This window comes from Chlamydotis macqueenii, chromosome 18, assembly GCF_036417535.1.
Source record: "Chlamydotis macqueenii isolate bChlMac1 chromosome 18, bChlMac1.mat, whole genome shotgun sequence".
NCBI classification, from domain to species: Eukaryota; Metazoa; Chordata; class Aves; order Otidiformes; family Otididae; genus Chlamydotis; species Chlamydotis macqueenii.
Genome location: NC_141573.1, coordinates 13,547,778 through 13,574,202, shown reverse-complemented (window position 1 = coordinate 13,574,202; position 26,425 = coordinate 13,547,778). Strand labels below are relative to the sequence as shown.

General features: G+C 45.4%; 2 protein-coding genes across 8 annotated transcripts in view; one reads left to right on the top strand and one right to left on the bottom strand.

The window, feature by feature from the left end:
- GGA3 (golgi associated, gamma adaptin ear containing, ARF binding protein 3) overlaps positions 1–22,355 on the bottom strand; it is a 33,040-nt gene extending 10,685 nt beyond the window's left edge. For 2 of the 7 annotated variants that reach the window (XM_086762382.1, XM_086762381.1), the window contains exons 1-16: positions 16,532–16,841; positions 15,697–15,772; positions 15,370–15,468; positions 14,488–14,611; positions 13,432–13,535; positions 12,818–12,898; positions 11,445–11,582; positions 10,310–10,391; positions 9,703–9,819; positions 8,321–8,584; positions 7,612–7,679; positions 5,587–5,897; positions 4,798–5,063; positions 4,442–4,611; positions 3,729–3,839; positions 2,482–2,541 (exon numbers count right to left, since the gene is read on the bottom strand). In XM_086762382.1, coding sequence (XP_086618508.1) covers positions 2,482–2,541; positions 3,729–3,839; positions 4,442–4,611; positions 4,798–5,063; positions 5,587–5,897; positions 7,612–7,679; positions 8,321–8,584; positions 9,703–9,819; positions 10,310–10,391; positions 11,445–11,582; positions 12,818–12,898; positions 13,432–13,535; positions 14,488–14,611; positions 15,370–15,468; positions 15,697–15,772; positions 16,532–16,698 — 2,238 coding nt within the window. In that variant the 5' untranslated portion in view covers positions 16,699–16,841. Of the gene's footprint in view, positions 1–149; positions 2,542–3,728; positions 3,840–4,441; positions 4,612–4,797; positions 5,064–5,586; positions 5,898–7,611; positions 7,680–8,320; positions 8,585–9,702; positions 9,820–10,309; positions 10,392–11,444; positions 11,583–12,817; positions 12,899–13,431; positions 13,536–14,487; positions 14,612–15,369; positions 15,469–15,696; positions 15,773–16,531; positions 16,843–22,314 lie in introns of those variants that run through there. The other 5 variants (XM_086762385.1, XM_086762380.1, XM_086762384.1 and 2 more) reach the window with 5 other exon arrangements.
- A 60-nt stretch (positions 22,356–22,415) lies between these two features.
- On the top strand, positions 22,416–26,423 carry MRPS7 (mitochondrial ribosomal protein S7). The gene is made up of 5 exons (XM_086762369.1): positions 22,416–22,530; positions 23,185–23,376; positions 23,671–23,734; positions 24,681–24,848; positions 25,666–26,423. Exons 1-5 carry the CDS (start codon positions 22,475–22,477, stop codon positions 25,885–25,887), a joined length of 702 nt encoding a protein of 233 aa, XP_086618495.1. The 5' UTR covers positions 22,416–22,474; the 3' UTR covers positions 25,888–26,423.
- Positions 26,424–26,425: the final 2 nt, after the last annotated feature.

Below are 26,425 nucleotides of genomic sequence, written 5' to 3'. Positions count from 1 at the left end.
TTTAAACCCTTGGGGTTTTACAAAACAGCAGCTTCTCTGATTTTGCTTAGTTTGGATGGTCTTGAGAGGATGGGTTGACTTCTAGGATTTCCAGAAACAGCACTGTACTCCACGAGCAGTCATCAGTAAGGGCTATCCACAGAGCAAAGTAGGGAAAACTATTTATTTAACATGCAGCAGAACAAATGCATTTGAGATGTATATACAGTTATCGCTGTTTGGTATGAAGTGGGAGCCTCACCCTACAGACAAGGAACATTCACTGTTTAATTTCCAAAGCTTTTAACAACGCATTTCCACGCAGCAAGACCACAGCATCTTTCCATTTGGCTGTACAGTGCGGGCTGCACGCTGCCGTTAACACTGAGAACAAAGCCGTTCTGCAGAAAGCACTTGTGCCCTTCTGACTTCCTCAAAGTCACAGTGAGATTCACATGTAGGCATCTAAAGCAGTGAAACCTGCTTCCTCAGGACACGCTACAAGGACCTCAGCACTACCCCCATGCCTACTGTGTCTAAAGTGCTGGCAAGAAAGTGTCTGAGGCAGAAAGAATTCTCCTTGTCCCTTATCCTTCAATTTAAAACCCCTTCCTCTAAGGATCCAAACAATATACCCATCCCTCTTGCCTGCCTTCTATGTCAGGAAGCTGACAAGGCTGGGGTCTTCATGAGCTTCAGACCAGGCGTTTACAACGAGCTCCTTGGCCAAGCTTTGATTGCACCTTCAGGGCCTTCTACAACAGCCCAGTGCCGCTGATGGGGACCTCAGGCCTTCAAATCTGCTGAGTTTTTCACCTCCAGTGGTTTTTACTTTGCCACACAGTAAAGAAAACTCAACTACAAATAAGTCCAAGCTGCATTTGCAGTGATGGGTTTTACAGTCACTAGTAATTCCAGCAGCATGTTCTCCTCTGGAGTTCTCTTCCTACAACAGGCAGGGGTCTCCTCCTGTGTACTGATTTTCTCAGTGCTGTAGCTGATTGCTCCCACTCGTAAATTTGGTAAGAGCTGTTGCTTGACAGCACTGCTAGAAATGCTGAGCTTATTGTCCAGGGACCTGCCCTATCTGTGCATTTGTCAATGGATGTTAAAAAAACCCCATTAATTTAAAAATCTGTCTCAAACCTAGTTGAGGCACTGCTTGAGACTGGATATCGAGAGGGAGGAGGGGACTGCTGAAACCAAGTTTTGGTGATTTAAGCCTAGTTTCTGTGAGACTAGCTAAAGGGGTCAGCTCGTTTGCCCCGTTAGTGCCGAATGCTGATGGTTCAGCAAAACTGCTTTCCCCCTTGAGGAGACAATTGCCACTTAACACAGGGAACAAATAAAACAGGGCATTAAACCCAGCACATGCATCATCACAACCCAGTGGAGCCTTCTTTCCTTTCACTGTCTGCTTGTTTCTATTTAGATCTCCTATAGCTCTATTATTTACATCTCATATTTCATTGTACTCGTCTCAGTAAAACACAGTATTCATCTACAATAATAATACTGCCTACATGAGGGGACGCAAGAGGCATCTCTCCTTATCCCTGGATTCAGTCACTGCACCTGATTAGTGATTGTAAAGACATTTCTGCCCTCCAGGTGCTGTCCTCTACCAACACTGACCACTCCTTTCCAGGCCCATTTACCTCCTCACTACACACTTCTCTTTTCCCCACACTGTGGAATACAACGAAGGCAGAAAAATAACCAGTGCAACCAGTTACAGACAAAACTCAGCCCCAGCTGCCAAAAGTGGATTAAGCAGGGAGGCAGCTAGCAGTATAAAATAAATAGAACAACTGAAGATACAGCAGTGTCAAGCAACACAGAGCAAGACTCTGCTTACAGTGACCATTAGGAACAAAGCAGCAGAAGGGGAGGAAGGGAGCTAAGTGCCATTTCAGTGTAAAAAATAAGCATTCCCTCACAGAGCCAGCATTATTGCTCAACATGCTTAGCGGGTCTGGTCTGGCACTGAGGAGGTAAAAGCCAGAGGGAGGGCACATGTAAGGGCTCTGCACTGAGGAAGCTCATGGTGGCATCATTACCCCACCAGCCTGTAGGTATCTCTGGACAGCAGTACAGGAACAAGCCAACTAAATACCCTTCTGCTGACAGGTCTCCCCTCAAAATACAGTAACTTCAAGTTTAATGGAGTGGCAGAGAGAACCAGATTCACCCAGAGGTCAAGATAAAAGCAGCCAGCACTGCCTGTTATTGGTTCCCACTCAGTTCATGCTTGGCATAAATGTCCCAGGACCCCTTCAATGTGGGGCAAAACATTCTGGACTAAAGCTACAAGCAGAGTGGTCAGGACATGTAAACAAAGCTGAACATCACCAGTGGATAGCATGTGTGTCCCTCCTCACGTCACATTCATTCCAGTCCTGTGGGATCCTTTCCTGGTCCTGTCACAGAGTCTCTGGCAGTGTCCTAAGGTCATAGATTCCCCCACTGCTCTACCGGGGGAAACTGATCCACTTCACCAACCTCTGTGCTGGGCTGGTCTCCCAGTGTGAAGGTCAGTCTGTATCTCAGTCTCACTTTCTCCTGCAGGAAAGACAAAACCCAAGAGCAACATGAGAAGAGCTGAACAAAGCACCTCACTGTTACAGCTCTACAGAGAGCAGAGATTTCTGTTGCATATAGCAGGGGGAAGAGGGACAAGGTAAGTTCATGAAGTAGTTCAGCTATTTAGCAAACCTGAGTTATTCACCTTACAGTTTTTATACCACAACAGCTTTATTGTTTAGCATAGAAGAGTAGGAGAAAAGCAGGAATGACCTGTGATAACAGCTTGCACATACGTGGTCAACATCCATTGCTCAGCTGCTCTCCAGTGAGCCTGAAGAACGCTGCTGAAATAGGTCAACACTTTCAAAATTAAATTCCTCATCATGTGGAGGAAGATAGAGCAATTCCTGCTCCACAAAATTCCCAGTAAAACACTAATCAGGAGATGGAACCAGTCCTTCAATGAGAGGATCTCCATGTACCTCACAAAAGCTTTTCAACAATCCACCAAACTCCTCTGACATTTATCCTTTTGGATGTCAAAGCTTACAGCTGATACTTTAAGGACTCTCTTGCTGTAATTCTCAAGTAGTAACATCTAGATTCGTCAAATAATTAGAAACTACTTCAGCACACAGCTTTGACCTTTATGAAGCAGGCTACTTAAAGGAGTAACTACAGCAAGGAAAAACAGCTACTCAGAAAAGAAAGCGTTAACCACGTTGTTTCACTGGTCACAGGTACCTCCTCAAAGAATAATAGAACAGAACGATCTGACATTTCTCTGTTGGTTCAAGTCTGTCAGGCTATTGCCTCAACACAGCAAAAGTGTTTCTACAGTACCAGCTAATTTGACATCAATCTAATTATCACCAAAGCCAGGCACTTCGAGTGCACAGGGGAGTCAGACAAGCTCCTGATACAACTCTGATTGCTAAACTTTAAAGCTGAACCTTATATAACTGTTGCTCTTTTGCTGGGAGAAACAAACAGGTCCTTTGTATGCCTTTCCTTGCTGACAAAGTCTGTTGGAGAAGAGACTATGCACAGCCTTCCTCTAGCCCTGAACTGAAACACCAATGCTATGCAATAACCACCTCTGGTGGACATGTTAGGAACAAACAGCTTTATCTGCTCAAATGTTTGGTTCATCCCGTCTGCAGAATTCAGCTTACATCAAATCTGTCTCATGAGGACAGGATGAATCCCACTACCCCTCTCACCTTCGCAGGATTTGCCAGAAGCATGACTTGGGTGATGGCAGCAGGTGGCTGGATGGGATTGAATGGAGACAGCTCTGTACCAGAGGGTGGTTGTAACTTCACCTTCATGGACTGCAAATGAAAAAGAAAGCAGAACCTCGGGGATTATCTCCTACCTTGGGGACAATGGAAGATGCATACACAGGCTGGGGAGGTAACAGCACACATCAAAACTAAAGAGAATCAATCCACATGTGAGGATGAGGAAACAACAGCCAGCCCTGCTTGCGCAACATGATAGGAACAGGTAGACTGACAAATCAGCCCAGAGTAAAAGCACTGGTCAGGTGAACACCAACAGCACCTTCCTACCTGAGTGATCTTTTGTCAGAGGTTTTAACGCAAACACTTTCACAACAGTAGGCAGAGCATAGCCAAGACTGGACCAGTTTTCAAAACACAAAGCTGGCCATCCAAAATTATCTAGGTACAGTAAGACTAGAATGGAACGTATTGTCATATCTAGGATGCCTGTTAAAATAGAACACTAACCACCTGCAGTTCTTGACTTATCCTGTTCAGTGTTTTTGACAACCACCTTTATGTTTTGGAAACAGGCAGAGCACATTCTATAGAAAGGTAGAACCAGGTGGTCACAAGTCCCGAAGCTCACACACACAAGCCTTCCCGAATGCACAGTTCCATGTCACCGCGTCTAAGCCACACATTCCTACCTTCGGCACAGCAGCCTGCAGCACAATGTTCTTCACAGGAAGCGGTGCTGTGTTCAGCATTGAGACTACCACAACTAGCACATCTGACCTTCCTGGTGGGCACTCCCTGGCAAAGTGCAAGAGGATCCGGAAGCCATTCTTGTCATATGCTGTCACTGGGAGAGCACTGCCTACCACAGGAGAGAAGGGGAGAGGAAGGCAGGTCTACACTGCAGAAGACAATCTGTAGCAGCACTAGGCAATCTGACTGTCCGGCTGGAACATCTCATTCTTTCTCTCTACTTCATAAGCTTTGTCAAGAAACTTTGCTTTTAAAAAAATGTTCCAAGAAAGGTGAAAAACCTGGAGATACTTACTGGGTTTAATGGATTCCAAGGGAACATGGACATTGGCCAAAGAAATTTCAGGTGCTTTCATGGGACTGCCTTGCTGCTGGAATAATACCGGCTGGAAGCAAGGACTTCCTGAGCCAGCAGTGCAGCTGCCTGTGAAAGGAACTGGAGGAGCTCCAGGGGCAGTGGCTAGCAGCCCTGTGGGTGCTGCTAATGGGGCAGAGGTGACGGTTGTTGGCAAAGTAACCCCAGGGAACACTGAGGGTGTCGCCATGCCTTGGGTGGCAGTCCTGCAAGGGACAGAAAAAACATGGGAAATTAAGCTGAAAGTGAAGCAAGTGTTTCACCACAAACCCAGAGGTAACAGCAGATCATGAGGACAAAGCAGCAGCCTGCAGCCAGACTGGAGTCTGTGACTCAGCATGGTCTCATGTAAGAAGAGCTACAAGGAAAGCTGTGGCAGTATGGTTAGGCATCACTTCTAAGTCAAGAAGCAAGCAGAGTCCCACCTTTGCAAAGGTGGGCAAGGCTACGATGGACAAAGTCCTCCAGACCTTAGCAGCCTGTTCAACTTACACCGTGCATTTGCATCAGGCAACAGTACAGCTGTTGTGCTCTATGCAATAGCACCTGCCTTTCCCTTCCAGAGGTAGGGCCTTTGTATTAGTTTGTAAACTTCTCCTCTGAGAAGAAAAATCCCAGTCACACTTTCTACCAAACCAGAGAGTTGAAAGTCTGTGTCTGAACCTGACGCTGCAGCAAGCTTGGCTTTCTAACTACAATGACAAAACATAATCCAGGACTTTTAGTTACCCTTTGGCTTCTTCAAGGAGCTGTCCCAACGCATCCATCTTATGTGACATACTGTTCCCCACAGATGAGCTGAAGTACCCAGGAGCAGCTGGAATAGTCTTAGGAGGCCCTGCAGGGGCAGCCGGTCCTGCAGAGAATACAAATGGTGCTGGGATGCTGGGAGCAGTCTGAGAGGCTGTGAAAGCAGAGGGCAGCGTCACTGATGTTCCACATGTGGTCTGTGATGTGTGATGGAGAAGAGGGTTCCCTGGAGGGTTGCAAGCAACAGTCACCATCTTCGGATTAAAGAAATCCAGGTTCAACTGGTCATTCTGAAAGAGAGGACAAGTAGATGCTCTAACTCACTGCTATCCTCTGTTGTAAAGACGGCACAGTTACAGAGGGAGATAGATTTACCACAAAAATAGGTGCTAGGTGGCAAGCAGCAAAGTCTGCAGCCTATGTCAGGACTACATCTGATCTGTAATTTAAGCAAAGGAAGTGCTAACATTATGGGGAACAGATTGGAAACTGAGAAAGGAGATTGAAAACCATGCTAAGGCACGTGGAGAGCAAGGAGGTGGTTGGTGACAGCCAACATGGCTTCACCAAGGGCAGATCATGCCTGACCAATTTGGTGGCCACCTGTGATGCGCTGACAGCATCGGTGGACAAGGGACGAGCAATGAATATCATCTACCTGGACTTGTGCAAAACTTTTGACACTGTCCCACATGACATCCTTCTCTCTAAACCGGAGAGACGTGGGTTTGATGGACAGAGCACTCGGTGGATAAGGAGTTCGTTGGATGGCCGCACTCAGAGAGTGGTGGCGGCTCAACGTCCAAGTGGAGACTGGTGACAAGTGGCGTCCCTGAGGGGTCCGTGTTGGGCCCGGCCCTGTTCAACATCTTTGTCGGCGACATGGACAGTGGGATAGAGTGCACCCTCAGCAAGTTCGCCGATGACACCAAGTTGTGTGGTGCCGTCAACACGCTGGAGGGGAGGGATGGCATCCAGAGGGACCTTGACAGGCTGGAGAGGTGGGCCCATGCCAACCTCATGAATTTCAACCAGGCCAAGTGCAAGGTCCTGCACCTGGGTCATGGCAATCCCAGGCACAAATCCAGGCTGGGCGGGTAATGGATTGAGAGCAGCCCTGAGGAGAAGGACTTGGGAGTGCTGGTGGATGAGAAGCTCAACATGAGCAGGCAATGCGCCCTCGCGGCCCAGAAGGCCAACCGCATCCTGGGCTGCATCAAAAGGAGCGTGGCAGCAGGTAGAGGGAGGTGATTCTGCCCCTCTGCTCCACTCTGGTGAGACCCCACCTGCAGCGCTGTGTCCAGCTCTGGAGCCCCCAACATCAGAAGGATATGGAGCTGTTGGAGAGGGTCCAGAGGAGGCCACGAAGATGACAAGAGAGCTGAGGCACCTCTCCTGTGAGGCCAGGCTGAGAGAGTTGGGGCTGTTCAGCCTGGAGAAGAGGAGGCTCCAGGGAGACCTTATAGTGCTCTTCCAGTACCTCAAGGGGGCTACAGGAAAGATGGGGAGAGACTCTTCAGTAGGGCCTGTTGTGACAGGATGAGGGGTAACAGTTTCATAATAGAGGGAGGTAGATTTAGATTAGATATTAGGAAGAAATTTTTTACGCTGAGGGTGGTGGAACACTGGCCCAGGCTGCCCAGAGAGGTGGTGGATGCCCCATCCCTGGAAACGTTCAAGGCCAGGTTGGCTGGGGCTCTGAGCAACCTGATCTAGTCAGGGATGTCCCTGTTCCGTGCAGGGGGGTTGGACTAGATGACCTTTGAAGGTCCCTTCCAACCCTAACCATTCTATGATTCTACGAAAGCCAAGTTCAGGGATATCTACTTTGTCTAGACACAGCTTTCCCAGATTTTTTGGCTAGGCCAGAATTCCCATCAGGAACAGCTGCCCCTCTGCCTACATTTGTGATCACAGGTTTCTCCAAGGTGACAGAGTGTGTCCTGAGACCCCCCCCCATAATGACAACCTCTCTGTCCCCTTCCCCCCTTCCCTCCTTTGTACCTCAAACATGCTCCACTGGTTGTTTTCTGAGGTCTCCTTCACTGCTGTAGGGGCTGGATCATTCAGGCCTGAAAGGAAAAACAAGTAGGTAACTGGAGAAGGAAATTAGTTAGGTGTCATCCCTTGGCAATTGCTTCAGTACCAAACTACTTGATCCAGCTCTGCCAGAGCCCAAGAACCTGATGAAAGGGCGGCAAGTCTATGATGAGGGAAAGAGACTAACAGCACCAGTGGCTGACAGTCACCCCCTGCACCCAGCTCTTCTAACCCTGCCTGATTTGCAGTGTCTCCTGCTGTTCACATCTGGGTTCCACAGGCAGGCATTCTGCAGGTTCTATATGCAACCCCTCTAAGGGACCTTGCTCTTCAGCACAGCCGCAAAGTCAGGGTGAAATCCGTACCAAACTGCAGCCTGCATGTCCAAGCACCTACAGAGATCAGACTGCAGTTACACTGGACTATTATTTCACGTAGAGTCCACTCTGGGAAAAAGAGTTTTTAATACCGACTCACTGACTGGGTCTTATATGAAGGATGATGCAAGCGAGTGTCCCTTGGAAAAGGGATATGACATGTCTTTGTCCCTAGAAACCAAGGGCATCTCATGCTCTTTTTAAGCATGGACAATCAGCCCTCACACTGAAGGAAGAAAGCAGTTTTTGTTAGGCATGGACTGAATAGCCATTTTCTGGGCCCCTCAGTGTCTTACCTAAGCACAGAAGCTCCTCATCCAGTAAGCAGAGGGAGTTGGCCGTGCTGTTCTGCTGAGTGAGTGCAGCTTCCACTTGGCTACAGGAACCACTCCGCAACTGCGCGAATGTCTGGGGAGGAGGTGGGAGAATGGGGATTTCCGCTGGGGCTACTGTGGGGGCTGGCGTTAGGGTGGTGAGTGGCATTGGAGGTGGTGGGGTGCTAGTGAGGTCCAGTCCAGCAAGGTCAATGAGGGTGTTGAGATTACTTGTGGAGTTACTCCCTGCAGCAGACAGAAGAGCACTACTAGGAAGAAGGCAAAAGGCTCACAGCAAACCCAATGTACAGAATAAATTGTCAGAGATGGTTTAAGTAACACAGATCCTCATTTAATCATGGCTTATGGCTCTTCATAACAGAAAGCCCACATGCTTTCCACCTAGCTATTTCCTGCCCACAAGCTACTTAAATCAACCCAGACACTTAGGAAATTTCTATCTGAAAAGCAACATCTGTTCCAAGCACTGCTCCTTCCCCAGTGCTTCTTGTCACATAATCTGTAGTCTTCTTAAAATCATAGAATAGTCTGGGTTGGAAGGGACCTTTAAAAGTCATCTAGTCCAACTCCCCTTGCAAGGAGCAGGGACATCTCCAACCAGATCAGGTTGCTCAGAGACCCATTCAGTCTGGCCTTGAATGTTTCCAGGGATGCTGGAAACAGATGAGGCTTTGGGACATCCTACAGAATTAGAATAAAACAAAGGCTACCAGAGAGCTAGAGAGCTGAGGAAAATACATACTGTCTGGATCTAGAATTCCCTTCATATTTAGGACAGTCTGGTCCCAACATGGGACTGCAGCTTTATGCATTTCTCTGCTGCTTTCCATGCAGAAATGTTTAAGTGACTCCCAAATGGTAATTCTGCCACACACATGTCCAGAGCTTTCAATGGTGAAGCTGAAGTGTAAAGGGGGTAACTGGCCTAAATTCACAAACAGAATTGCTGGCAAATTCAGGATCCCTGGCCTGGCTCCTGCTCTTGTCCTTTTGATAAAGTTTTATTCTTCTTACACACCATTAAGAAACAGTACAAATGTGGAGAGGAAAAGTATGAGAACTTCCAGCCACACAAACTGTTCAGATGCAGGTTTGCTACTGATGTTATCGAAAGTTTCAATAATACGGAATGAGCAACGGAAAATGCAAGGCTAAAGCACTGTTGCTCATGTCCAGAACTGTTTATCTATGGCTTAGGAGCAGATTTGTCCCTCTCTGATTCACAAACTGTTGGCCACAAGAACCACCAATAGCCTACTTCACCACAATTAACTAGAAACCCTGTCCAAAAGACTTAGAACTGCAGGATTCAAAATTAAACAGTTGGCTTCCCAAAAACTCACCTTCCACTACAGGCATCACAGGAAGGTCCACTTCACCATTGATCACTTGCCCCTCTATTATTTTTTTATAGGAATTTATTACACGGGATAAATTGTCACTGGCCTGCAGAATATCCCCTACATGCAAGAGAGACAAAAATGACCTCGAAGACTTTAGTAACTCTGCTCCCATTAATGCTGAGAATACTGTTACCAACTAAATAATCAGCAAGAAAAAACACAATTATTTGGCTAAGAGCTCCGATACTCTGACTTTGCCATACTTCTCTAAGCAATACTCTGACATTCCTAGATCCATGCACACCATAGTAACAATGAAACAATGAGTCCAAGGCTTTGTTCCCCACAGCAACTCCCTTCCCATTCCAAAGCAGCAGCCGTCCCCCTATTACTGCCCCCAGCCTCCCTAACCACCAACTCTACTGTCAAGTCTTTGCCTGAATTTAAATAAGCATAAAGAGGCAAGGATCTTGCCTTTTATCTGCTTGCTCAAAGCGAAGTACATCCACAGTGAAGAGGCATCTTTACAGCAGCCATTCCCTTGCTGAACCCTTGCACAGTCAAGGGTTACCAGAGCAATTGAAAAAAGAAGTGTAGCTTCCTTTACCCAAACTGCTGTCGTTATCCTCTGTCTCACTGGCCAGCTTGAATAATGTCCGTCTTTTGGTTTCACACCTTTCATAGAGTTCCTAGGAAGACAGATTAGGACAAAGGGTTTTGTCAGCCAGGAGCCACTGTCAACTATACCAGTCAGGCACAGAATGACTCCCCAGGAACGCACTGTAAAGTCCAGAATAGAGAAACCACTCTCCCTGTGCTGAACATGCCAGTGTGTCTGGACAACCAAAATCCCCTGTCCCTGCCCCATCAACAGAGCTGTGAAGCACTATGTTAGCCTGGGATTCTAAACACAATCTGCATTTTCAACACAACACCTCTCAGTCCTCCCTCACACATGAGCACTTATGGCCACCTCTAGCCCAGAAGAGATGTTTGTTCCTTGTATTCCAGTAGTTCTGCAAAAGCCCAAGGAAGAGCAGAATTGTACTTCAACAATTATGATTCAATTGTGCTCCAACTTCTACTCAGAGTCTCCAACCACATAGAAGAAAGGTGGCAAGAAGGAAATGTTTCACAGAAACTAACCAATTTATTAAGCTTTCTACCATCACTTCAGGAGCTTGCTGTTAAACACAAGTAGGTTTAACTTTTTAAATTAGATGAAGTATAACTTGTCAAGGCTGTGGGCCTATCCAACCATCCCTAGTGCCTGTTTTGATTTTTTACCTTCTTGATGTTCTACCAACCTTTTAACACTAGCTAAAACTCTTCATTTGGAGGGGAGCACATATTTTCTGTCCCATCCAGCCTATTGTTTATCCATCCACAATGCTGTGAAGGACAATTTTTACCTGCAATCAGTGTGTCCTAACAGGAGGAAGAATTACAAACTGCAACTTCTTGATTCTTCCACACTGCATTGTTGGAGGACAGCTGTACCTCATTTCAAAAGCACGTGCAAAACTGAGCTATTACCCACTGTCCTTGTAAGGCACTCAGTCTTTTGGTGAAAGGTGTTAAAAACACAGCTGTTTTCTTTCCTGTTGTTTCCAAGACTGCTCTTGTTTGTCGCCGTTGCTCTCCATTTTACTGCACTGTTGTAACTCTCTGCAAAGCTCAAGTCTGTAAGAAGAAAGTACTGACTGCAGGTTTTCTAGGAAGAAGGAACAGTTCAGGCCTACCTTCATGAGCTCCCTGTCAGCCTCTGATGAGTCCTCTTTACTATAATGAATCAACATCTCATTCAGCAGCTTCACATTGTTATTTACTTCCTCCAGTGTGTGCACGCGTTTTGTCACTTTTTGAATCCGAGCCTCATCCTTCAGGACGTAAAAGACAGACATAAGAAATTAGTTTCCTTGTAGAGGTCCACAGTATCACAACAGCAGTTATTATCTGTAAATAATGTTAAGTAACATCTACTTAAGGTTAAGCTAGGAAAAAAAAAAAATCTCAATTCATGTGAAGCTTTGCTTATTTAGTTATTTTTTCACCACCATTCTGAAATTATATAAACCTCCCTATTTCCAGTCTCATTAAACAGACTTTAATGTGTAATTACACCACTAAAAATAAAAAAGTTCCCAAAAGTTCCTTTCTGACCTTTTCAGATTTTTTTTTTGTCACTTCATGACATTTTATGAAGTGTTTGAAGCAAAACATTTACTAGGAACAACAAGAAGTCTCTGGCAGAAAATCTCCATCCATCTCTGACTTGAGATTCCAACTAAAGATGTAGGAGAGTCTGCCCTGGGGACAAGAAAAGCTTACATGAAAACATTTCAGTAACCTATACATCCTCTTCAGTCTAAAAGCTATCCTTTTTTGTTTTTCCCCAGGAACACAGTGAATGGACTCCAGAGTTTCTAATGACTGCTATGGGTGGATGCATCACAGCTCTACAAACAGGACAGTGTTTCCATGAAGCCTGCTTGTGAGAAGATCCAGTCCAACGACTCAGTCCTCAGTATCTAGGGGTAGTATTGCGATGCTCCCACCAAACCCTGATATGAAATACCATCTTGAGTAATGAGATTTTATTTAATTACATTTTAAAGCCCCAAAACTATGATTTTTGTAATTATGTGATCATATAACTTATGTAATTAACTTGAGTAGTTAGTTACAACAAGGGGCATTCAATCCTTGCCCCTTCTTGTCCTATCCTCCACCAGAGACAGCAACTGTAAACATTTTTGTGATAAAAACATCTCCCAGTTGTAAGCTAGAGTCAAAATTACAACACGTTCATATCACACAGACCCCTACTAACTCATCAGACGGCACCCCCTTATGCCACTAACCGTGGGGACTACATGCAAGTTAACAGTGTTAGAGGCTTCAAAAAATAATAAAAGGTTGGATGTCAAAGACGGTCAGTCTTATTCTGTCCCCAGAACTTAACTAAGGAATGTACTAACACAATGTTCGCATAACCTCAAAAACCCAGGTGCTGCCATTCACATGATCCTAAAGCTCTCCACCATTTTGGAATCAAATTGCTTAAAACCTGCAAAACAGACTGACTAAGATCAATAGTACAGGAACTTCTTACCTCTTTTACCATGGATTTTATAAGCTTGTTAGCCTCTTGTAAATCATCTGGGTTTTTGCTTTTCAGCAGTTTGGCTAGAAGCTGTAAGATGAGAAGAAGATATTCAGGAAACAAAAAGACCTTTTGGCAAAGTGAAGCAGTAAAAGGAATCTAAGTGAACAATTCAAGGGAAAAGAGATACAGCCAACTATTACAAAGCTTATGCTGCTTTCATAGTTACAATGACTTCAGCAGGAGTAATTTATGGTTTATTACTTTATGTGACTTGCTGCATTATTGCTTTCGCAGGACATATACTGTGAAATCTCAGAGACTTCTGACACTAGATAACTATTCCTCCCATACATCATTTTTGGTCCTGTGTGTGAAACTTTCTCTACCTTCCAGTACTACAGCAGGATGGCACTTTAACCAGGAATAATCTCATAACGGTAACACAGACAAGGCCTTAACTGGACCTTCAGGTTAGGGAGGCGGACAAAGCCATGAGTTCTGTGAAAGTACACACCAGCACCCCAAAAATAAAAGCCGAATTAGCATACTTAGTATACTTTACATTCTTATTCTAAATGTGCATGGAGTAATTGTGATTACAATACAAATCTTCACTATACCTTGGATTTCTCCTCATCATCAAACACAGGGTTTTTGGGACGAGGTGGTGGAGAAGGAATCAGGGTTCTGTCTGCAGGAATCACAGGATCAAACATAACGATCCCTGAAAGCAGAAATTGAACCCTTGTGGGTTTCCATACGCAGTCACACCAGGCAGTGCACCCAGTTATTCACAGGCTGCTATCAAAGCAAACGCACAGCCAATCTGTCCATTGCTACTAGCACACTGCTCTAATGAACAATATAGGATCAAAATCACTAAGCATGCTAGCTGGAAAAATAAAGTTTTCTTTGATAAAGGCAAAAACCCCAGCACTGCTCCTCTGATAGCTCAGTATAATCAATAGCTCTCCACCATTTGTTTATCTGCCTTTCACATTAGCTGTTGAACCACTAAGCAAAGTCTCAGACAACTCAGCTTTGTGCAAACCCAAGGGCATGACATTTGTTTGTACAAATGAGCTGAGCAGGAAAGCAGAGTGCAATGCAAAATGGGGTGATGAGCAGACTCCTAACCATGAGTGGTGAGAAAGAGATAAGCTCCCTGCTTGTTCCATTGTCTAATCCTTTGATTTGTGCTCTTCCTCAAGAGCTTTCCTGGAACCAGTTTTTCTTGTGTTGAAGCTGCATGGTTCTCAGCTGAGCTTTTTTCACTGTGACTACACAAGAAATTTGTATCAGTTGAACTACAGGCACAATTGTAAAGTGATCTAGTTAAAAGACGACAAAAGGCTACATGAGGGCTCTTATTTCACTTTAAATTAGGCTTGTTCAAATCATTTAACAACTAGTTCCAGAAAAACTCAAGAAACACCCTGCAAAACAAAATACACAAAGTATTTGCACGGTGTTTAATTAATCTAGTAAGAAAAAGCCAACTCGACCAGTTCAAGGCATTTAAACATAACATAAAGCTTTCCAGGGAATTTCTTCCTTGTTCTATCTCCCCTCAGAGCTTGCCTTGACCCCATGTAATTAGAAGCTGTATATTTTGTGACACTCCTGCTTAAAGCACAGGCTGGAGAGAATGCATGAACAAGCAGCTGACTTCCTACCTTGTCGCTTCAGCATGTAGTAGGCATCCTTGATTTTGGATTCTTCTGGCAATGCCACTGTCCAGCTATACAGCAATTCAATGACTTTGGTCTTCACCTTCTCCGAGACTCGGTCTCCCAGGTACTAAGAGTGGAAAAAAAGATGTAAATTCTCCATGTTCTTCATTTCTTTTTAAAAATAAACCTCAAATCCAGAGAATAAAAGGTCAGTGACGTACATTAAAAGGTGTATAATCCAAGTTCAAGATGATCGAAGATACATCTTATTAAGAGGAAAAAAATGTTCCTCTGATATATTTGAAACAACAGTGAAGAGAAGCTTTGTGATCATCCTTAACAAAAGAAAAAGTAGCTATTCTGTTGGTTTCAGGATTTTGCTATTTAAAAACTACAGCAATACAGATAACCACCCCCTCCTCTGTCTTATCGGAAAGAATCTGGGAATACTTTCCCGCATCAACCGTGCCATGGGTGGCCTCTATTTTTTTGCTACATTAAACTTATCATGAATGTTGAGGGACTTAGCCAGGCACGCTTTACACAGCAAGTCAGCAGCAGTGAGGATCAGAACTCAATGGTGTGTTCCCAAGTCTCTTGTTTTAACCTCTGCATCACACCTTGTCTCCACTGATGCCGGGGTTTTGTTTGTTTTGTTGAAAAACAGACCAAGCTTTAGAAGAGTACAGAGACTATATACTGATGGTAAATAAGTTAAACTTACTGAGAAAAATAGTAAGCAAAGCACAACCCCCCCCCCCGAGCTAAGAAAGGCTCTTGAATATAGGCTAACAAATGCAATGCACTGCAAACATTTTGGATATTGCCTGTAGCTTACAGAGGCCAGACAAAAAGTAAATACAGCCCTAAGGCTCAGGGACTAACCTTTGGAGACACAACTTTTATTAACTCGTTTAAAAAGCGAAACTTCCCTACTTCATTATGAAATCTTCTCCCACAATTCTTCATACAAGCTTCCAGCACCTGCATTCAAGTAACAAAAACAGGGGCTGCAAATAACACTAAAACTCTTCAATAACAGCATACCTGTGTTCTGCTGGCAGTGGAACTGAAGGACCCATGCCAGTGAGATACGAACTCCTACTCTGCAACACATGCACGAATCTCCCATCTTCAGGCACACTGTGCCCCCTTATACTCCGCACAGATGATATATAAGTGGATTTAAGAGAAGAGGTAAGGACTACCTACTGTCAAGGCTTGGACTGCCTCCCATTCCTGTGGTGACTGGATTTTATGAGCCAGAAGTCTCACAGCTATCTGTGGCCTGAAACAAAGCAGATGATGCCCATTACAAACAAAGCAGAAGAATGCACTGCAGGATTTTTCAGACTTTCACAAATTCTACTGTTTAAACGAGATGCCTTTCATATAATTAAAAGGAAATGTCAATTAGTACTTTTCATCAATTCTATCAGTGCACAAAGGCTAACAAGAAATGCTCAGGGCATCTTCGTAAGCCTGGGTGTTTGCATATACAAAAGCAAACAAGAGCTGGTAGTGTGAGCTAGCAATTCCAGATTCGATTCCTTCTTAGAAGAGGCCAAACAACTCCCAGTACGGTCCTCAGCCCCAGAAATAGCTTCATTTCTCTTGCATTAGTTTCCTTTTTTTTTCCAGAAGAAAACACTTCTTCCTTAACTCACAGGAATGCTGTGTGTGACCCTGGAGGTTTCCTCAGTTAAGACTTCTAAAGATTTTAGAGACATGAAGCCCCGCCAGGCACTAAGAGTTATAACTCCATTTTACAGACTGGTAAACAGAATAACTTTGGCTAGATGAGAACCCTGCAGCTGCAGAAGCTGACATTAGAGGCAGATTCAGAATTCCCATTTTCCTAGTGCTCAGTCTGTGTGTAAGTCATGCTACCCTTCACAAAAGGGAAACCACACTTTGCAGCATCTTGTTTCTTTTGTAGCCAGATCTTGCAATATCAGTTAGAAAACACAAAAGTTTGATGCTCAAGTTACATATTTTAAACTGCAAATGTTAATTTATTAATTCCAGAGCAATTTGGGACACCCACCCTTCAAGTTCTTTGTTGATTTGGTCACAGAATCCGATGATGTATTCCCAGTCTTCCTGCCTGTTAAATGGGTTTGTGGCCTTATCTTTGGCAAGGGAAAGAGAACATATTACCAATCGAGCAAAAGAAACAGTATAAAAGGTCATGCATTTCCTAGATAAAAGCATTTGATATCCATTGCCAACTAAGAAAAAGAATAGAGAAGTTCACAAATGGTATGTCTGTTCACGGAAAAGCATGTGTCCAAGTTAAGACATCCAAATATGCAGCAAGAATCACTGCTTTACAAAAAAAAACAGGTCCCAAATCTCAAGTATTTAGAAACATGCTATTTCCATACTCGAAATGAGAGTACAAGATAAAATATTTGAGCTCACACAGCTTCCCTCTGCTTGAAATGCTATCTCTATTTGGCTATAACATTAAACTTCTTAAAGACTAAACCCTTACATTTTCTACATAGGAAATTATTTTTGTATTGCCTAGGAGTTTTGTAGAAGAGCTGGAACATCAGATGTTTAATACAAGTCAGGTAGCATTAACACTTGTTTTTAGAGTGCCAGCTGATTTATTAGATGCCTTAGCATTTCTCCTGGGAATTCTGAACTGAAAGTTATTATTATACATTGAGTTGTTCTTGCAAGTAATAAACACCACAGTCTGCACCTCATCGGGAATTCAAATCCTATATGCTCAAACCGAGAGGCTGATTCTGTCTCTACTGACTAGGCTATTTCAAGCTCCTGAAGGATTCTCCCTGGGGTACCAGGACTGCGCTTATTGTACTGATTGCAGAATAGTGATGCTATCAGCATCTCTTTTTTTTTTGTTATGAATGCGTCTTTTCCATGTATTCTACTTAACTCTGATGGAGCACCGAATTGATCGTAGACAACATTGCTGCTTTAACCTAATTTTCCAGACAAGATGGCCAGACATGACGATTTTTCTTTCTTTCAAGAGAAGAAACAACACACTATATATCTAAGGGCTGGCATTTAAAAAGCCTTCCTCAAATTTTTAATGCAATAGAAAGAGATACAGAAAAGAAAATATTGCTTAGCCATATAGTATAGAGCAGAGGATGAAGGACAGGAAAAAAAACAGCACGTCTCTGTACTTTCATCAGAGAGGGAAGCATAACAAAATAAACACATGCTACATTACAAAGCGTCTTTTAAAAATCAGCATTAAAACATAGCCTTTTACCTTCCCACAGAGAGCTCAGAAAAACCTGCCAAAAATCTACTCTGAAACCTGACTTTCACCGTGCACCTTAGTTCTCCTACTGTGGCAATCCTACAAGGTTTGCTTGTATTTTCCTCCTCAAGGAATGGTATTTGTAAATTCATTTTGTAAATTGTTCCACAGATTGCATCTGTAAAATATTCCACAGAGGTGAATCTCTGTACCCGCTGCTGACATTCACAGGACCTTAGATAAGCAAAAGGCAGCAGCCAGAGAGGACTAACTGTAGGATCACATCTTGTTGTACTAGCTAAGCTACCAAGCTATTTTTTTGGACTCAAGAGATTCAAGGAAGGCTTAGTTTAAAATGCAGATGCTGCTGAGCCAAACAACTGTTGTAAACATACGTGGCACTTAAACCTTATTACCACACTCACAACTGCTGAACACCCTGGAAGCATCATGAAACCAGGGACTTGCAACAATCTAAAGTCTTTTCATGCAAGTCAAATGGCATTGTGCGTGGTTCGGTGCTCCAAAGCACCTCTGCTGTTCTGCAGGCCTAGATGAAAGGAATACAGGTCTTGGCTGGAGCACAAACAAAGACACTCAACTAAATGAACTATTTGTGGGTTGCACATCCTGAAATTAGGAAAAAGATTGGTACAAACAGGAAACCATAACCAACATTTCCTTGTCAAGTGTTATTTTTAAAGTTGTTCCAAAGATTTCTTGGAATGACACTGGATTATTTCACACTCTCAGATTGGGTTCAGATTCGTCTAATTTTTTTTCACCAAAAGCTCTCACATAAAGATAGTAAAGTCTCAGAAGGAAAGAGAGATTAATGAAGGGAAGTTATGTTCCACATGAAGAAACTCCCTATTTCTAATATTCATTAAATCTCCACGTGAAACTCTGGTTCATAAAAGTTAATGGGTTTGATCAGAAGTCCTGCCCTGGCTCTGGAGACTGGTGTGTCTGCACGAACACAACACAACGATGTGTACAGATACTCATTGCCAATCTCAGTACAGCCACATGAACATAGCATCCCAGACAAGCTGAAGTACCTTGCTTAACCTTTTCTGGATACCCCTACATGAAGCTGCATCATGTCTGTCAAGACCTAACTTTAAATCCTCTATTTTTATGCAGAACACTTAAAATGTTAGCAGGGATAGAATCATAGAATCATTAGGGTTGGAAGGGACCTTCAAAGCCCACCCAGTCCAACCCCCCTACAAGGAGCAGCCACATCTCCAACCAGATCAGGTTGCTCAGAGCCTCATCCAACCCAGCCTTGAACGTTTCCAGGGACGGGGCATTATCCAGGGAGCTCCTCAGCACTACCTTATAAATAAGCTTCAACCCTTATAAGAAAGGATTCTTTCCAGGAAGAAGAGTTCAGTACTCTGCAATATCAGATCCTTGGCTTCTCTGTTGAAACTGACAACAAAGGCCCAGTTGATACCAGTTTTAAAGTTTGCTTTCGGAGACACTTGTCCACCAGGTCCCATCCTGAAAATCCCATTTCACATTGGCAGCCAAGTGAATCTGAATTAGGAACCTGTGAACAAAAGTCTCAGCACTATCCCAGTCCCGCCATCACCTCTGCCTGAGCTTTCAGACAACACTACGCTTAGGACATATAAAGTTGCTTCATACTTGACCAAAGGGTCAGAGCCATTCAGCCCTCAGTTGTTCTGTTAAACCCTGACACACTAATGAGTCAACATGCAGATGCATTAATAGATACAAAAAAAAAAAAAAAAAAAAGGCGCCGATTTTCTCCATGGAGAAACCATGTTGGAACAGAGAACCACAGAACATTAAATGACTGGTAATGAATGCTCATATTTTCCTGAGTTTACTTCTCTACTGAAATGAGACAAAAGGCATTCCAGCAAAGGGTTTCCCCAGGTCAGGCTTAGCACATGAACTGGGAATCTCGAGCCCAAGCATATCGAGTCTAACAGTCAAATTCAGTTTGTATCCCAAAAGGAGAAACAGAATGCTGATCCATGACAACACGAGGAAAAAAGAAGCGATGACAATCATAATATTTTATCCATCTGCATCTATTACGTAGCTGGACGTTGCCTAAGCCTGACATGAGTGTGATACAATAAGCTTCCTTTTGGATGACAGGCAGCGCTGAAGTCAAGGGATCCAGCTGTGTTTGTACAATTGACGCTATTTTCTAACCTCCTCTTCTACTTCTGCTAAGTGCAGAAGAAGAGTCGGCCAGCAGGTAGAGAATAGAAAAGTTCACCTTCTGTCATCCCAGCTGCCTGAAATGAGGCAGGAGACATCAAGATGCTAGATCATCACTGGCTGAAGTGCAGATCTTGCTGCAGTATTAGGACATGAGGATGATACTACTTCATGGGTCTATGACTCTACCTGATAACAGAGACAGGGCAGTGTGGAAGGCTGCATACCATCAACTCAGAAAAAAAAAATCCCCGGCAGTAAGAAATTTTCCATCTTCCAGTGACTGGGAAGCTGGCTGTGCTGCTAAGCAATTCTTCCCTCCAGTAATGGCACAGCAGGTGCATGCCCTTAAGGTTAGCATTAGACACAGCACAGCTTTGTGATGGTTACAAGAAAACAAAACAAAAAAAAAAAAAACAACCCTCAGGAGGCCTGGTGAAAGAACTCAGATGCACCAGCCTTTGCCCTCCACCTTCCTGGTCTGCACAATCCCTCCAGCAATTTACGTACACTAAATGCTCTGTGCTCCCAGACAATGGGAGAAGCAATATAATCACACCAGCACAAGTCACAGTAGCAGTGACCAGGCATAAATGCATCCTATTCAACGAGAGACACTCAAGCCTTGAAAAATGTGAACACTTCTGCAATCAAGCTCACTGCAATTTCCTACAGTGAGTAAGGCATTTGCAATATTACCCTTTAGCATATGTTCTCTAGCAACAGAATATCCTTACTGCTTGGCCAGGGGAGATAACTTCTCCCTTAACTTTCACAATTAAAACATAACCCCACAAAACAAACAGTCAGGAAGCTTTTCAGGCTATATAACCTAAAATATCCTTCCTACTAGAGATATTTTTGCACATAAACCGAACTTGGTGAGTCAGTTCTCCTCAGAGGAATATTAAAAGGAACGGATGTGGGTGTTCCTTCATGTGTCTCACTGGCTCAATAGAAGATATTGACAAAATGTGGGAGTTCAGAGGAGGAGCAAAAATTATAAAAGGACATAAAGGATTCATTTAAAACGAGAAGTAAGAGCTGAAAACATAATTTAGGCACTAATTCCTATAACAGATGATAATACCATATATGTGTTTTAATTTTATAAAAAAATGCCAAGAAAGAACAAGATTTATTTAATCTTGTTTATGGAAGGATAACTCCAAAAGGGTAACAGACTTTATACTCTAAGGTATTTAGAGTAATGACCACCTTCTGCTGTTTGTGTCCGACTACTTAGGAACTTGTAGTCAAACAAAAAACTACTAAAAAAAGGAAGAAAATTCAGGCAACAAGGTAGTGATGTGTAGGATATCCTCCCAGGGACAGCAGCAGGAGCCCCTGTTCATAGAATATTTGAAAAACAGTTACGTTATGACCAATTCATTCAAGAATCACCTCCCAGTCCACCGGCACTGGGTCAGGATCCTGCAGCACCAGGTTCTGTACAGCCAACAGCCAGCCAACTCACGGGTGGCACAGACAGACACACAACGAGGAGATACTCAGTAAGGGTTGTGGATGAACAAGCCAACGGTTTGTTGTTTTGTTTTTTTTTTTTCCCCCGTCTCTGACATTTAAGATTCTGTGATTTAAAAAATATATATATATAAAAAAAAAAATCTTGACACAGGATTTTTGAGTATTGCAGTCTGTATGGAATGTACATATATAACTCCTACCCTGCAGCTAGGCATAAAGTAGCAGCTGTCTGCTTAAAAAGCATGGTTGTATAACACATGAACACAATTTATTTGAGAAATCCCTACAGTTCTCAACCTCACCAACAGCACTAAGGCTGTACACTTAGCTAACCAGAACCCAGGAAAGGGAAGGAGAGACAGCAGAAGACACACGTACCATGAGCCTCTCTAGTCAAAAAAAAAAAAAACCAACCAAACCACAGCCTTGCAGGAGCTGAGCAAGGCGAGCTGCAAACCTGCCCGTTCCTCCCGCCAAGCAAACTGACCGTTAACGGACCCAACCCGCCGCCGTGCCCCTACAACCCCAGTTCTCCCCCTCTCCTTCACCGATGCCGTCGCGCCGGGCCGCCAGGCACCAGAGCAGGCGAGTCGGCGGCAGAGACCACCGGGAAGAAAGGAAACTTCAGCCCTTTCCCCGCGGCCCCGCAGGGCTCTGCTCCAGGGACTCGTCCCCAGGGTGCTCACCCCTCCCCAGCCTCCCCTGTACGGCACCGCCCCGGACTCGGCCAGCGCAGGGGGGCGGCGGGGAAGGGCGGGAGCAGGGCTACCGTGAGGGACTGGTGGGGGTACCCGGGCCGAAGGCAGCGAGGCCGGGAGAACTGAGGAGCCCCAGCCGGAGAGGCGGGGGGACCGCGGGGCCAAGGACGGGGGGGCCACGGGGGCACTCACTCAGCCAGGACTCCAGGCTTTCCCCTTCCGCCTCCGCCATGTTGCCGGCCCGCCCCAAGGCCACGCCCCGGCCGCGCGAGAGCCCAGGGGGCGGGGCCTGGCCGAGGGCCGTCCCCCCTCACCGTGCCTGCCCGCTCCCCGCCCCGCGCACGGAGGGAAAATGGCGGCGCCTGGGGCGGCGGGGCTGGTCGGGCGGCTGCGGGCCTGGCTGCCCCGGTAAGCGGGGCCGAGGGTGGGGGGCGCGGTGTGAGCTTCACCCGGAGACCCAGGACAAGCTTTAGCGCGTTCCCCGGGCCCCTTAGCTGTTTTCTGGGCTCGCGCGTGACGCCAGCGTGGTCTCGCGTGGGCTGTCATCGCGGCTCGGGGAACTCGGCCTTTGCGCGTGAGGCCCGTGACGGGCGCGTGGGCCGGCCTGCTGTGTCGGAGGGGCGCGGGCATCTCGGCACCCCCCTTGCTCCTCTCCAGAACGTACCCAAATGCCACTTCCTGGTGCGAAAAATAAATAAAATTCCAGTTTAAGGTACTCGCCCCACTCCCACGAGCACAGCATGAAATGTGTTCAAGTCACCCGCAACTTGGGACCTGACGGCGTCAGGCCTGTGGGCCTTGGGCGCCGGGGAGGCTCGTCCGTGTGTGCAGGCAGGGCGGCGAGCTCTATGCCTGAGAGTTTTGCAGCAAAACTGCAGGCCGAGTTGTGGATTTGTGCCTCTGGCTCTGCTGCAGTGAGAGAAGCAGCAATGGAGAGGAAGGCAGAGATGCCTCTCAAGTCTAACACGTCCTTCTGAGATGCGTACATGTCTGTCCACATCCCTGCCATGACATAGCGTGTGCCTCAGTTTACAGCCCTCCTTCTCCTCTGGTTCTTTGCAGGCTGACGCAGGTGAGATGGAGTCGCTACAACCCCAGTTTCTTAGAGCCAGAAGTGAACAAGGAATTGTATCAGAAGTCTTGGGAGCAGCTGTCTGAGGAGGAAAAGGAAAAAATGGAGCTTAAGGCTGTTCGACCCATAAAAGCTGCTCCTCCCACTGTCTCCAGCTCTGTCTTCAGCGACCCTATGATGAGGTCAGAGAAAGCATCATCTCTGTTACCACTAGGTCTCATGGAGCCAAAATGCTTGGGGGCTGTGCTGTCATCCTCAGCCTTCACTTGCTGCACTGCACGTTGCCTTCTGTTACAGTACAATCCCTTTATTTGGGTTAATCTTTTCCCACAAAGCCAGTCCATTGACTGGCAGTGGATTAGAGAGAATTACAGCACTCAGACTTAACCCATGGGAATAACACAAAGAGCGGGGCTTATTTCTTTGGGTGATAAAATCTGAATTTTAATCAGATCATATTGGCTTTGTGTTTACAGTAAATTCACCAATATGATGATGAAGGATGGAAATAAAGTGCTGGCCAGAAGCCTCATGGCTCAGGTGAGACCTCCTGTTTCATCTCACTGTTATGTTAAAACAATAAAAAATGGAAGGCTGGGATGTCAAGCCCACTGGAATTAGGAATTACCAAAACCCAGGTCATCTCTGCAGTCCTAACGCATTTCCCTCTGCATGCACAATACTCTCACCATTACTTACCTGATCAGATGTACGTCGTGTACAAGCCCCAGCCTCATTTAGCTCACGGACCAGGCAGTGATGGCTTAATGGAGAACGTTCTCTTTCCACTCTTCAGTGTCTCTTAGACCTTATATACAATCATTTAGGTTGGAAAAGACCTTTAAGATCATCGAGTCCAACTATTAACCTAACACTAGCAAGTCCACCACTAAACCGTAAACTCAGAATATACCCTTAAAAGCACAATTTTCTCAAAAGATCTTCCTTGCAGCTTTCTTTCATGCGTTATCTTCTGTATAACTTGCCAATGAAGTCCCACAAGTGTGTCACCTATATGACACAGCTTTGACTGATGTACAGTAACTGGTGGTCCCACCAGTGAGTCGGTGTGGTCCAGCCCTTGAAATGGGGACGCATGTTACCCAAATATTCCCCAAGTAACTGCTGATGCCTTGTGACAGAAAAACACACGTATCCTGGGGTCCTGAGTCCAGGCTTTGGAGGGAAGGGTGCTTAGTGCACACAGATCTGTATTCCTGTCTTTGTTTTGTCACTGCCTTCCCCTGCCTCTTGGCCCAAGTCTGTGCTGCTCAGCCTCCTCACCCCAATTGCAATGTCTGATAAAGAGACTGAAGAACTGGAGGAGGGTGAAGTAAAGAGAATCCCTGACGGGCCTGTTGCCTACAGGGTTAGAAAACCAGCTGCAGGCTCAGGCAAAAATGGGCTATTTGTAAAAGTGATGTAACTTCATGGAGTGGGATAATCCATCTGCTCTGCATGTCTCCTTCCTTGTCTTTGTCCTAAGACTCTAGAGGCCGTTAAGAGGAAGCAGCTGGAGAAGTACCACAAAGCTCCAGAAGATGAGAAGGAGACAATTGAATGCAACCCTTATGTCATTTTCCACCAGGCTCTGAAAAACTGCCAGCCCATCATTGGGCTCAGCAGCATCACAAAGGGAGGCAAAACCTACCAGGTGAAATGAGGGGGCCTGGGAGTGCATCTGGTTGGGAGAGAATTAGCTAGAGAAGCAGATAAACTGGTTTCCACCCCTTCAGCTCAAGCTTTCCTCTCCTTGGAAGGAGAGCCACTTTGCAATCTTGATTAAAACAGCACCTAGAAACTCTGTCCAAGATCAGGACCCCAGCCTTTGAGCATGGTAATTCCCCTGTCAGCAGCAGTCGCTGCTTCTCCGACTAAATAAAAAGAGGGATACGCAGCAAATGTTGTCCAAGGAGACAGAGATCAGTGACGGGCAGCAAAAGAACTAGTAGTCCTGGGACTTCCAGTTCCATCCTGTCTGCTGCACGGCATTGCTTGGGTAGAGCCCCAAAGCGCTGGAGTGGGTCAGCATAGCAGAAAAGCTCAACTCGATGCAGTGCGGTATTTGAAACACAGGCAGAACCTGTCTGTAAATATGGGCTCTGCAACACTGGAGACCTGATGGAGAAGTGACATGTGAAGGCATTTCCCTGTCATTCAGTGCAGGGCAGCGGTGACCATCTCCCACCTCTGCTAGCACAAACCAGCCTGGATCCACTTCCCAAATAGGACCTGAAGTCCTTACAAAGGCCAGTGCCTGCCAGCAGTACCCAAGGCCGATCAGAATTTTGATTTTGGTAGCAGTAGCTGGTTTCTATGGACAGAGAAGGTGAATTGGCATAGACCAGCTGTTGGAGTTGCAGCATGGTGTAAATCTGCACCTGTCCAACTGGACCTGTATAACTGCTGGAGAAGAGCAAGTTACTACACCCTTGCAGTGTGGTAACTATTACGATTTAAACCTTTCCCAGGTCCCAGTCCCTCTGAAGGACAATCGGAAGCGCTTCCTGGCCATGAAGTGGTTAATCACCGAGTGCAGGGAGAACAAGAACCGTCGGATGCTGATGCCAGAGAAGCTCTCCCAGGAGTTGCTCCAGGCCTTCAACAACGAAGGGCCCATCATCAAGAAGAAGCACGTGCTGCACAAGATGGCAGAGGCCAACCGTGCTTATGCCCACTTCCGCTGGTGGTAGGGACTCTGTGCGTGGGACATGATGTCACCAGCGCTGTGGCCTGGAGAGCAGAGCTCCAGGGCCTCCTGCCTGGGAGAAGCTGGGGAGAACAGGAAAAGATGGAAGATCCTTTCCAGACAGCTTCTGAACTAAGCCAGGGACAACCCATCTGATTCCCACAAAGTTCATTTCTTGTGCTTAATTGGATGAAGGAATCTGAAAGAGATACCGACCCCTGCACAGATGCTCGAGTTATTTCATAATCACTTTCCTGTGAAGACAAGCCGTAGATGTTTTTCCTAGAGCAATGCTGTAAAAAATAATCTTCCACTTGCCTGTTCCCTGGGGACTATTAAGTCTCTCTGTTCCTGTAATCAGCAGTGTTTTTGGCTGCTCAGCTAAAAGCAGAACTGGACTTTTTTTGCACACCATAACCAGACTTAGTACAAAAGGCAATAAAAGGCCCTTTTTGACTTTTGATTCTGGTAATCAGCAAAATTGTCTGCAGAAGATTTGATGGGAATTAACAAAAAAAATAAAACCAGTTTTATGGGGAAGG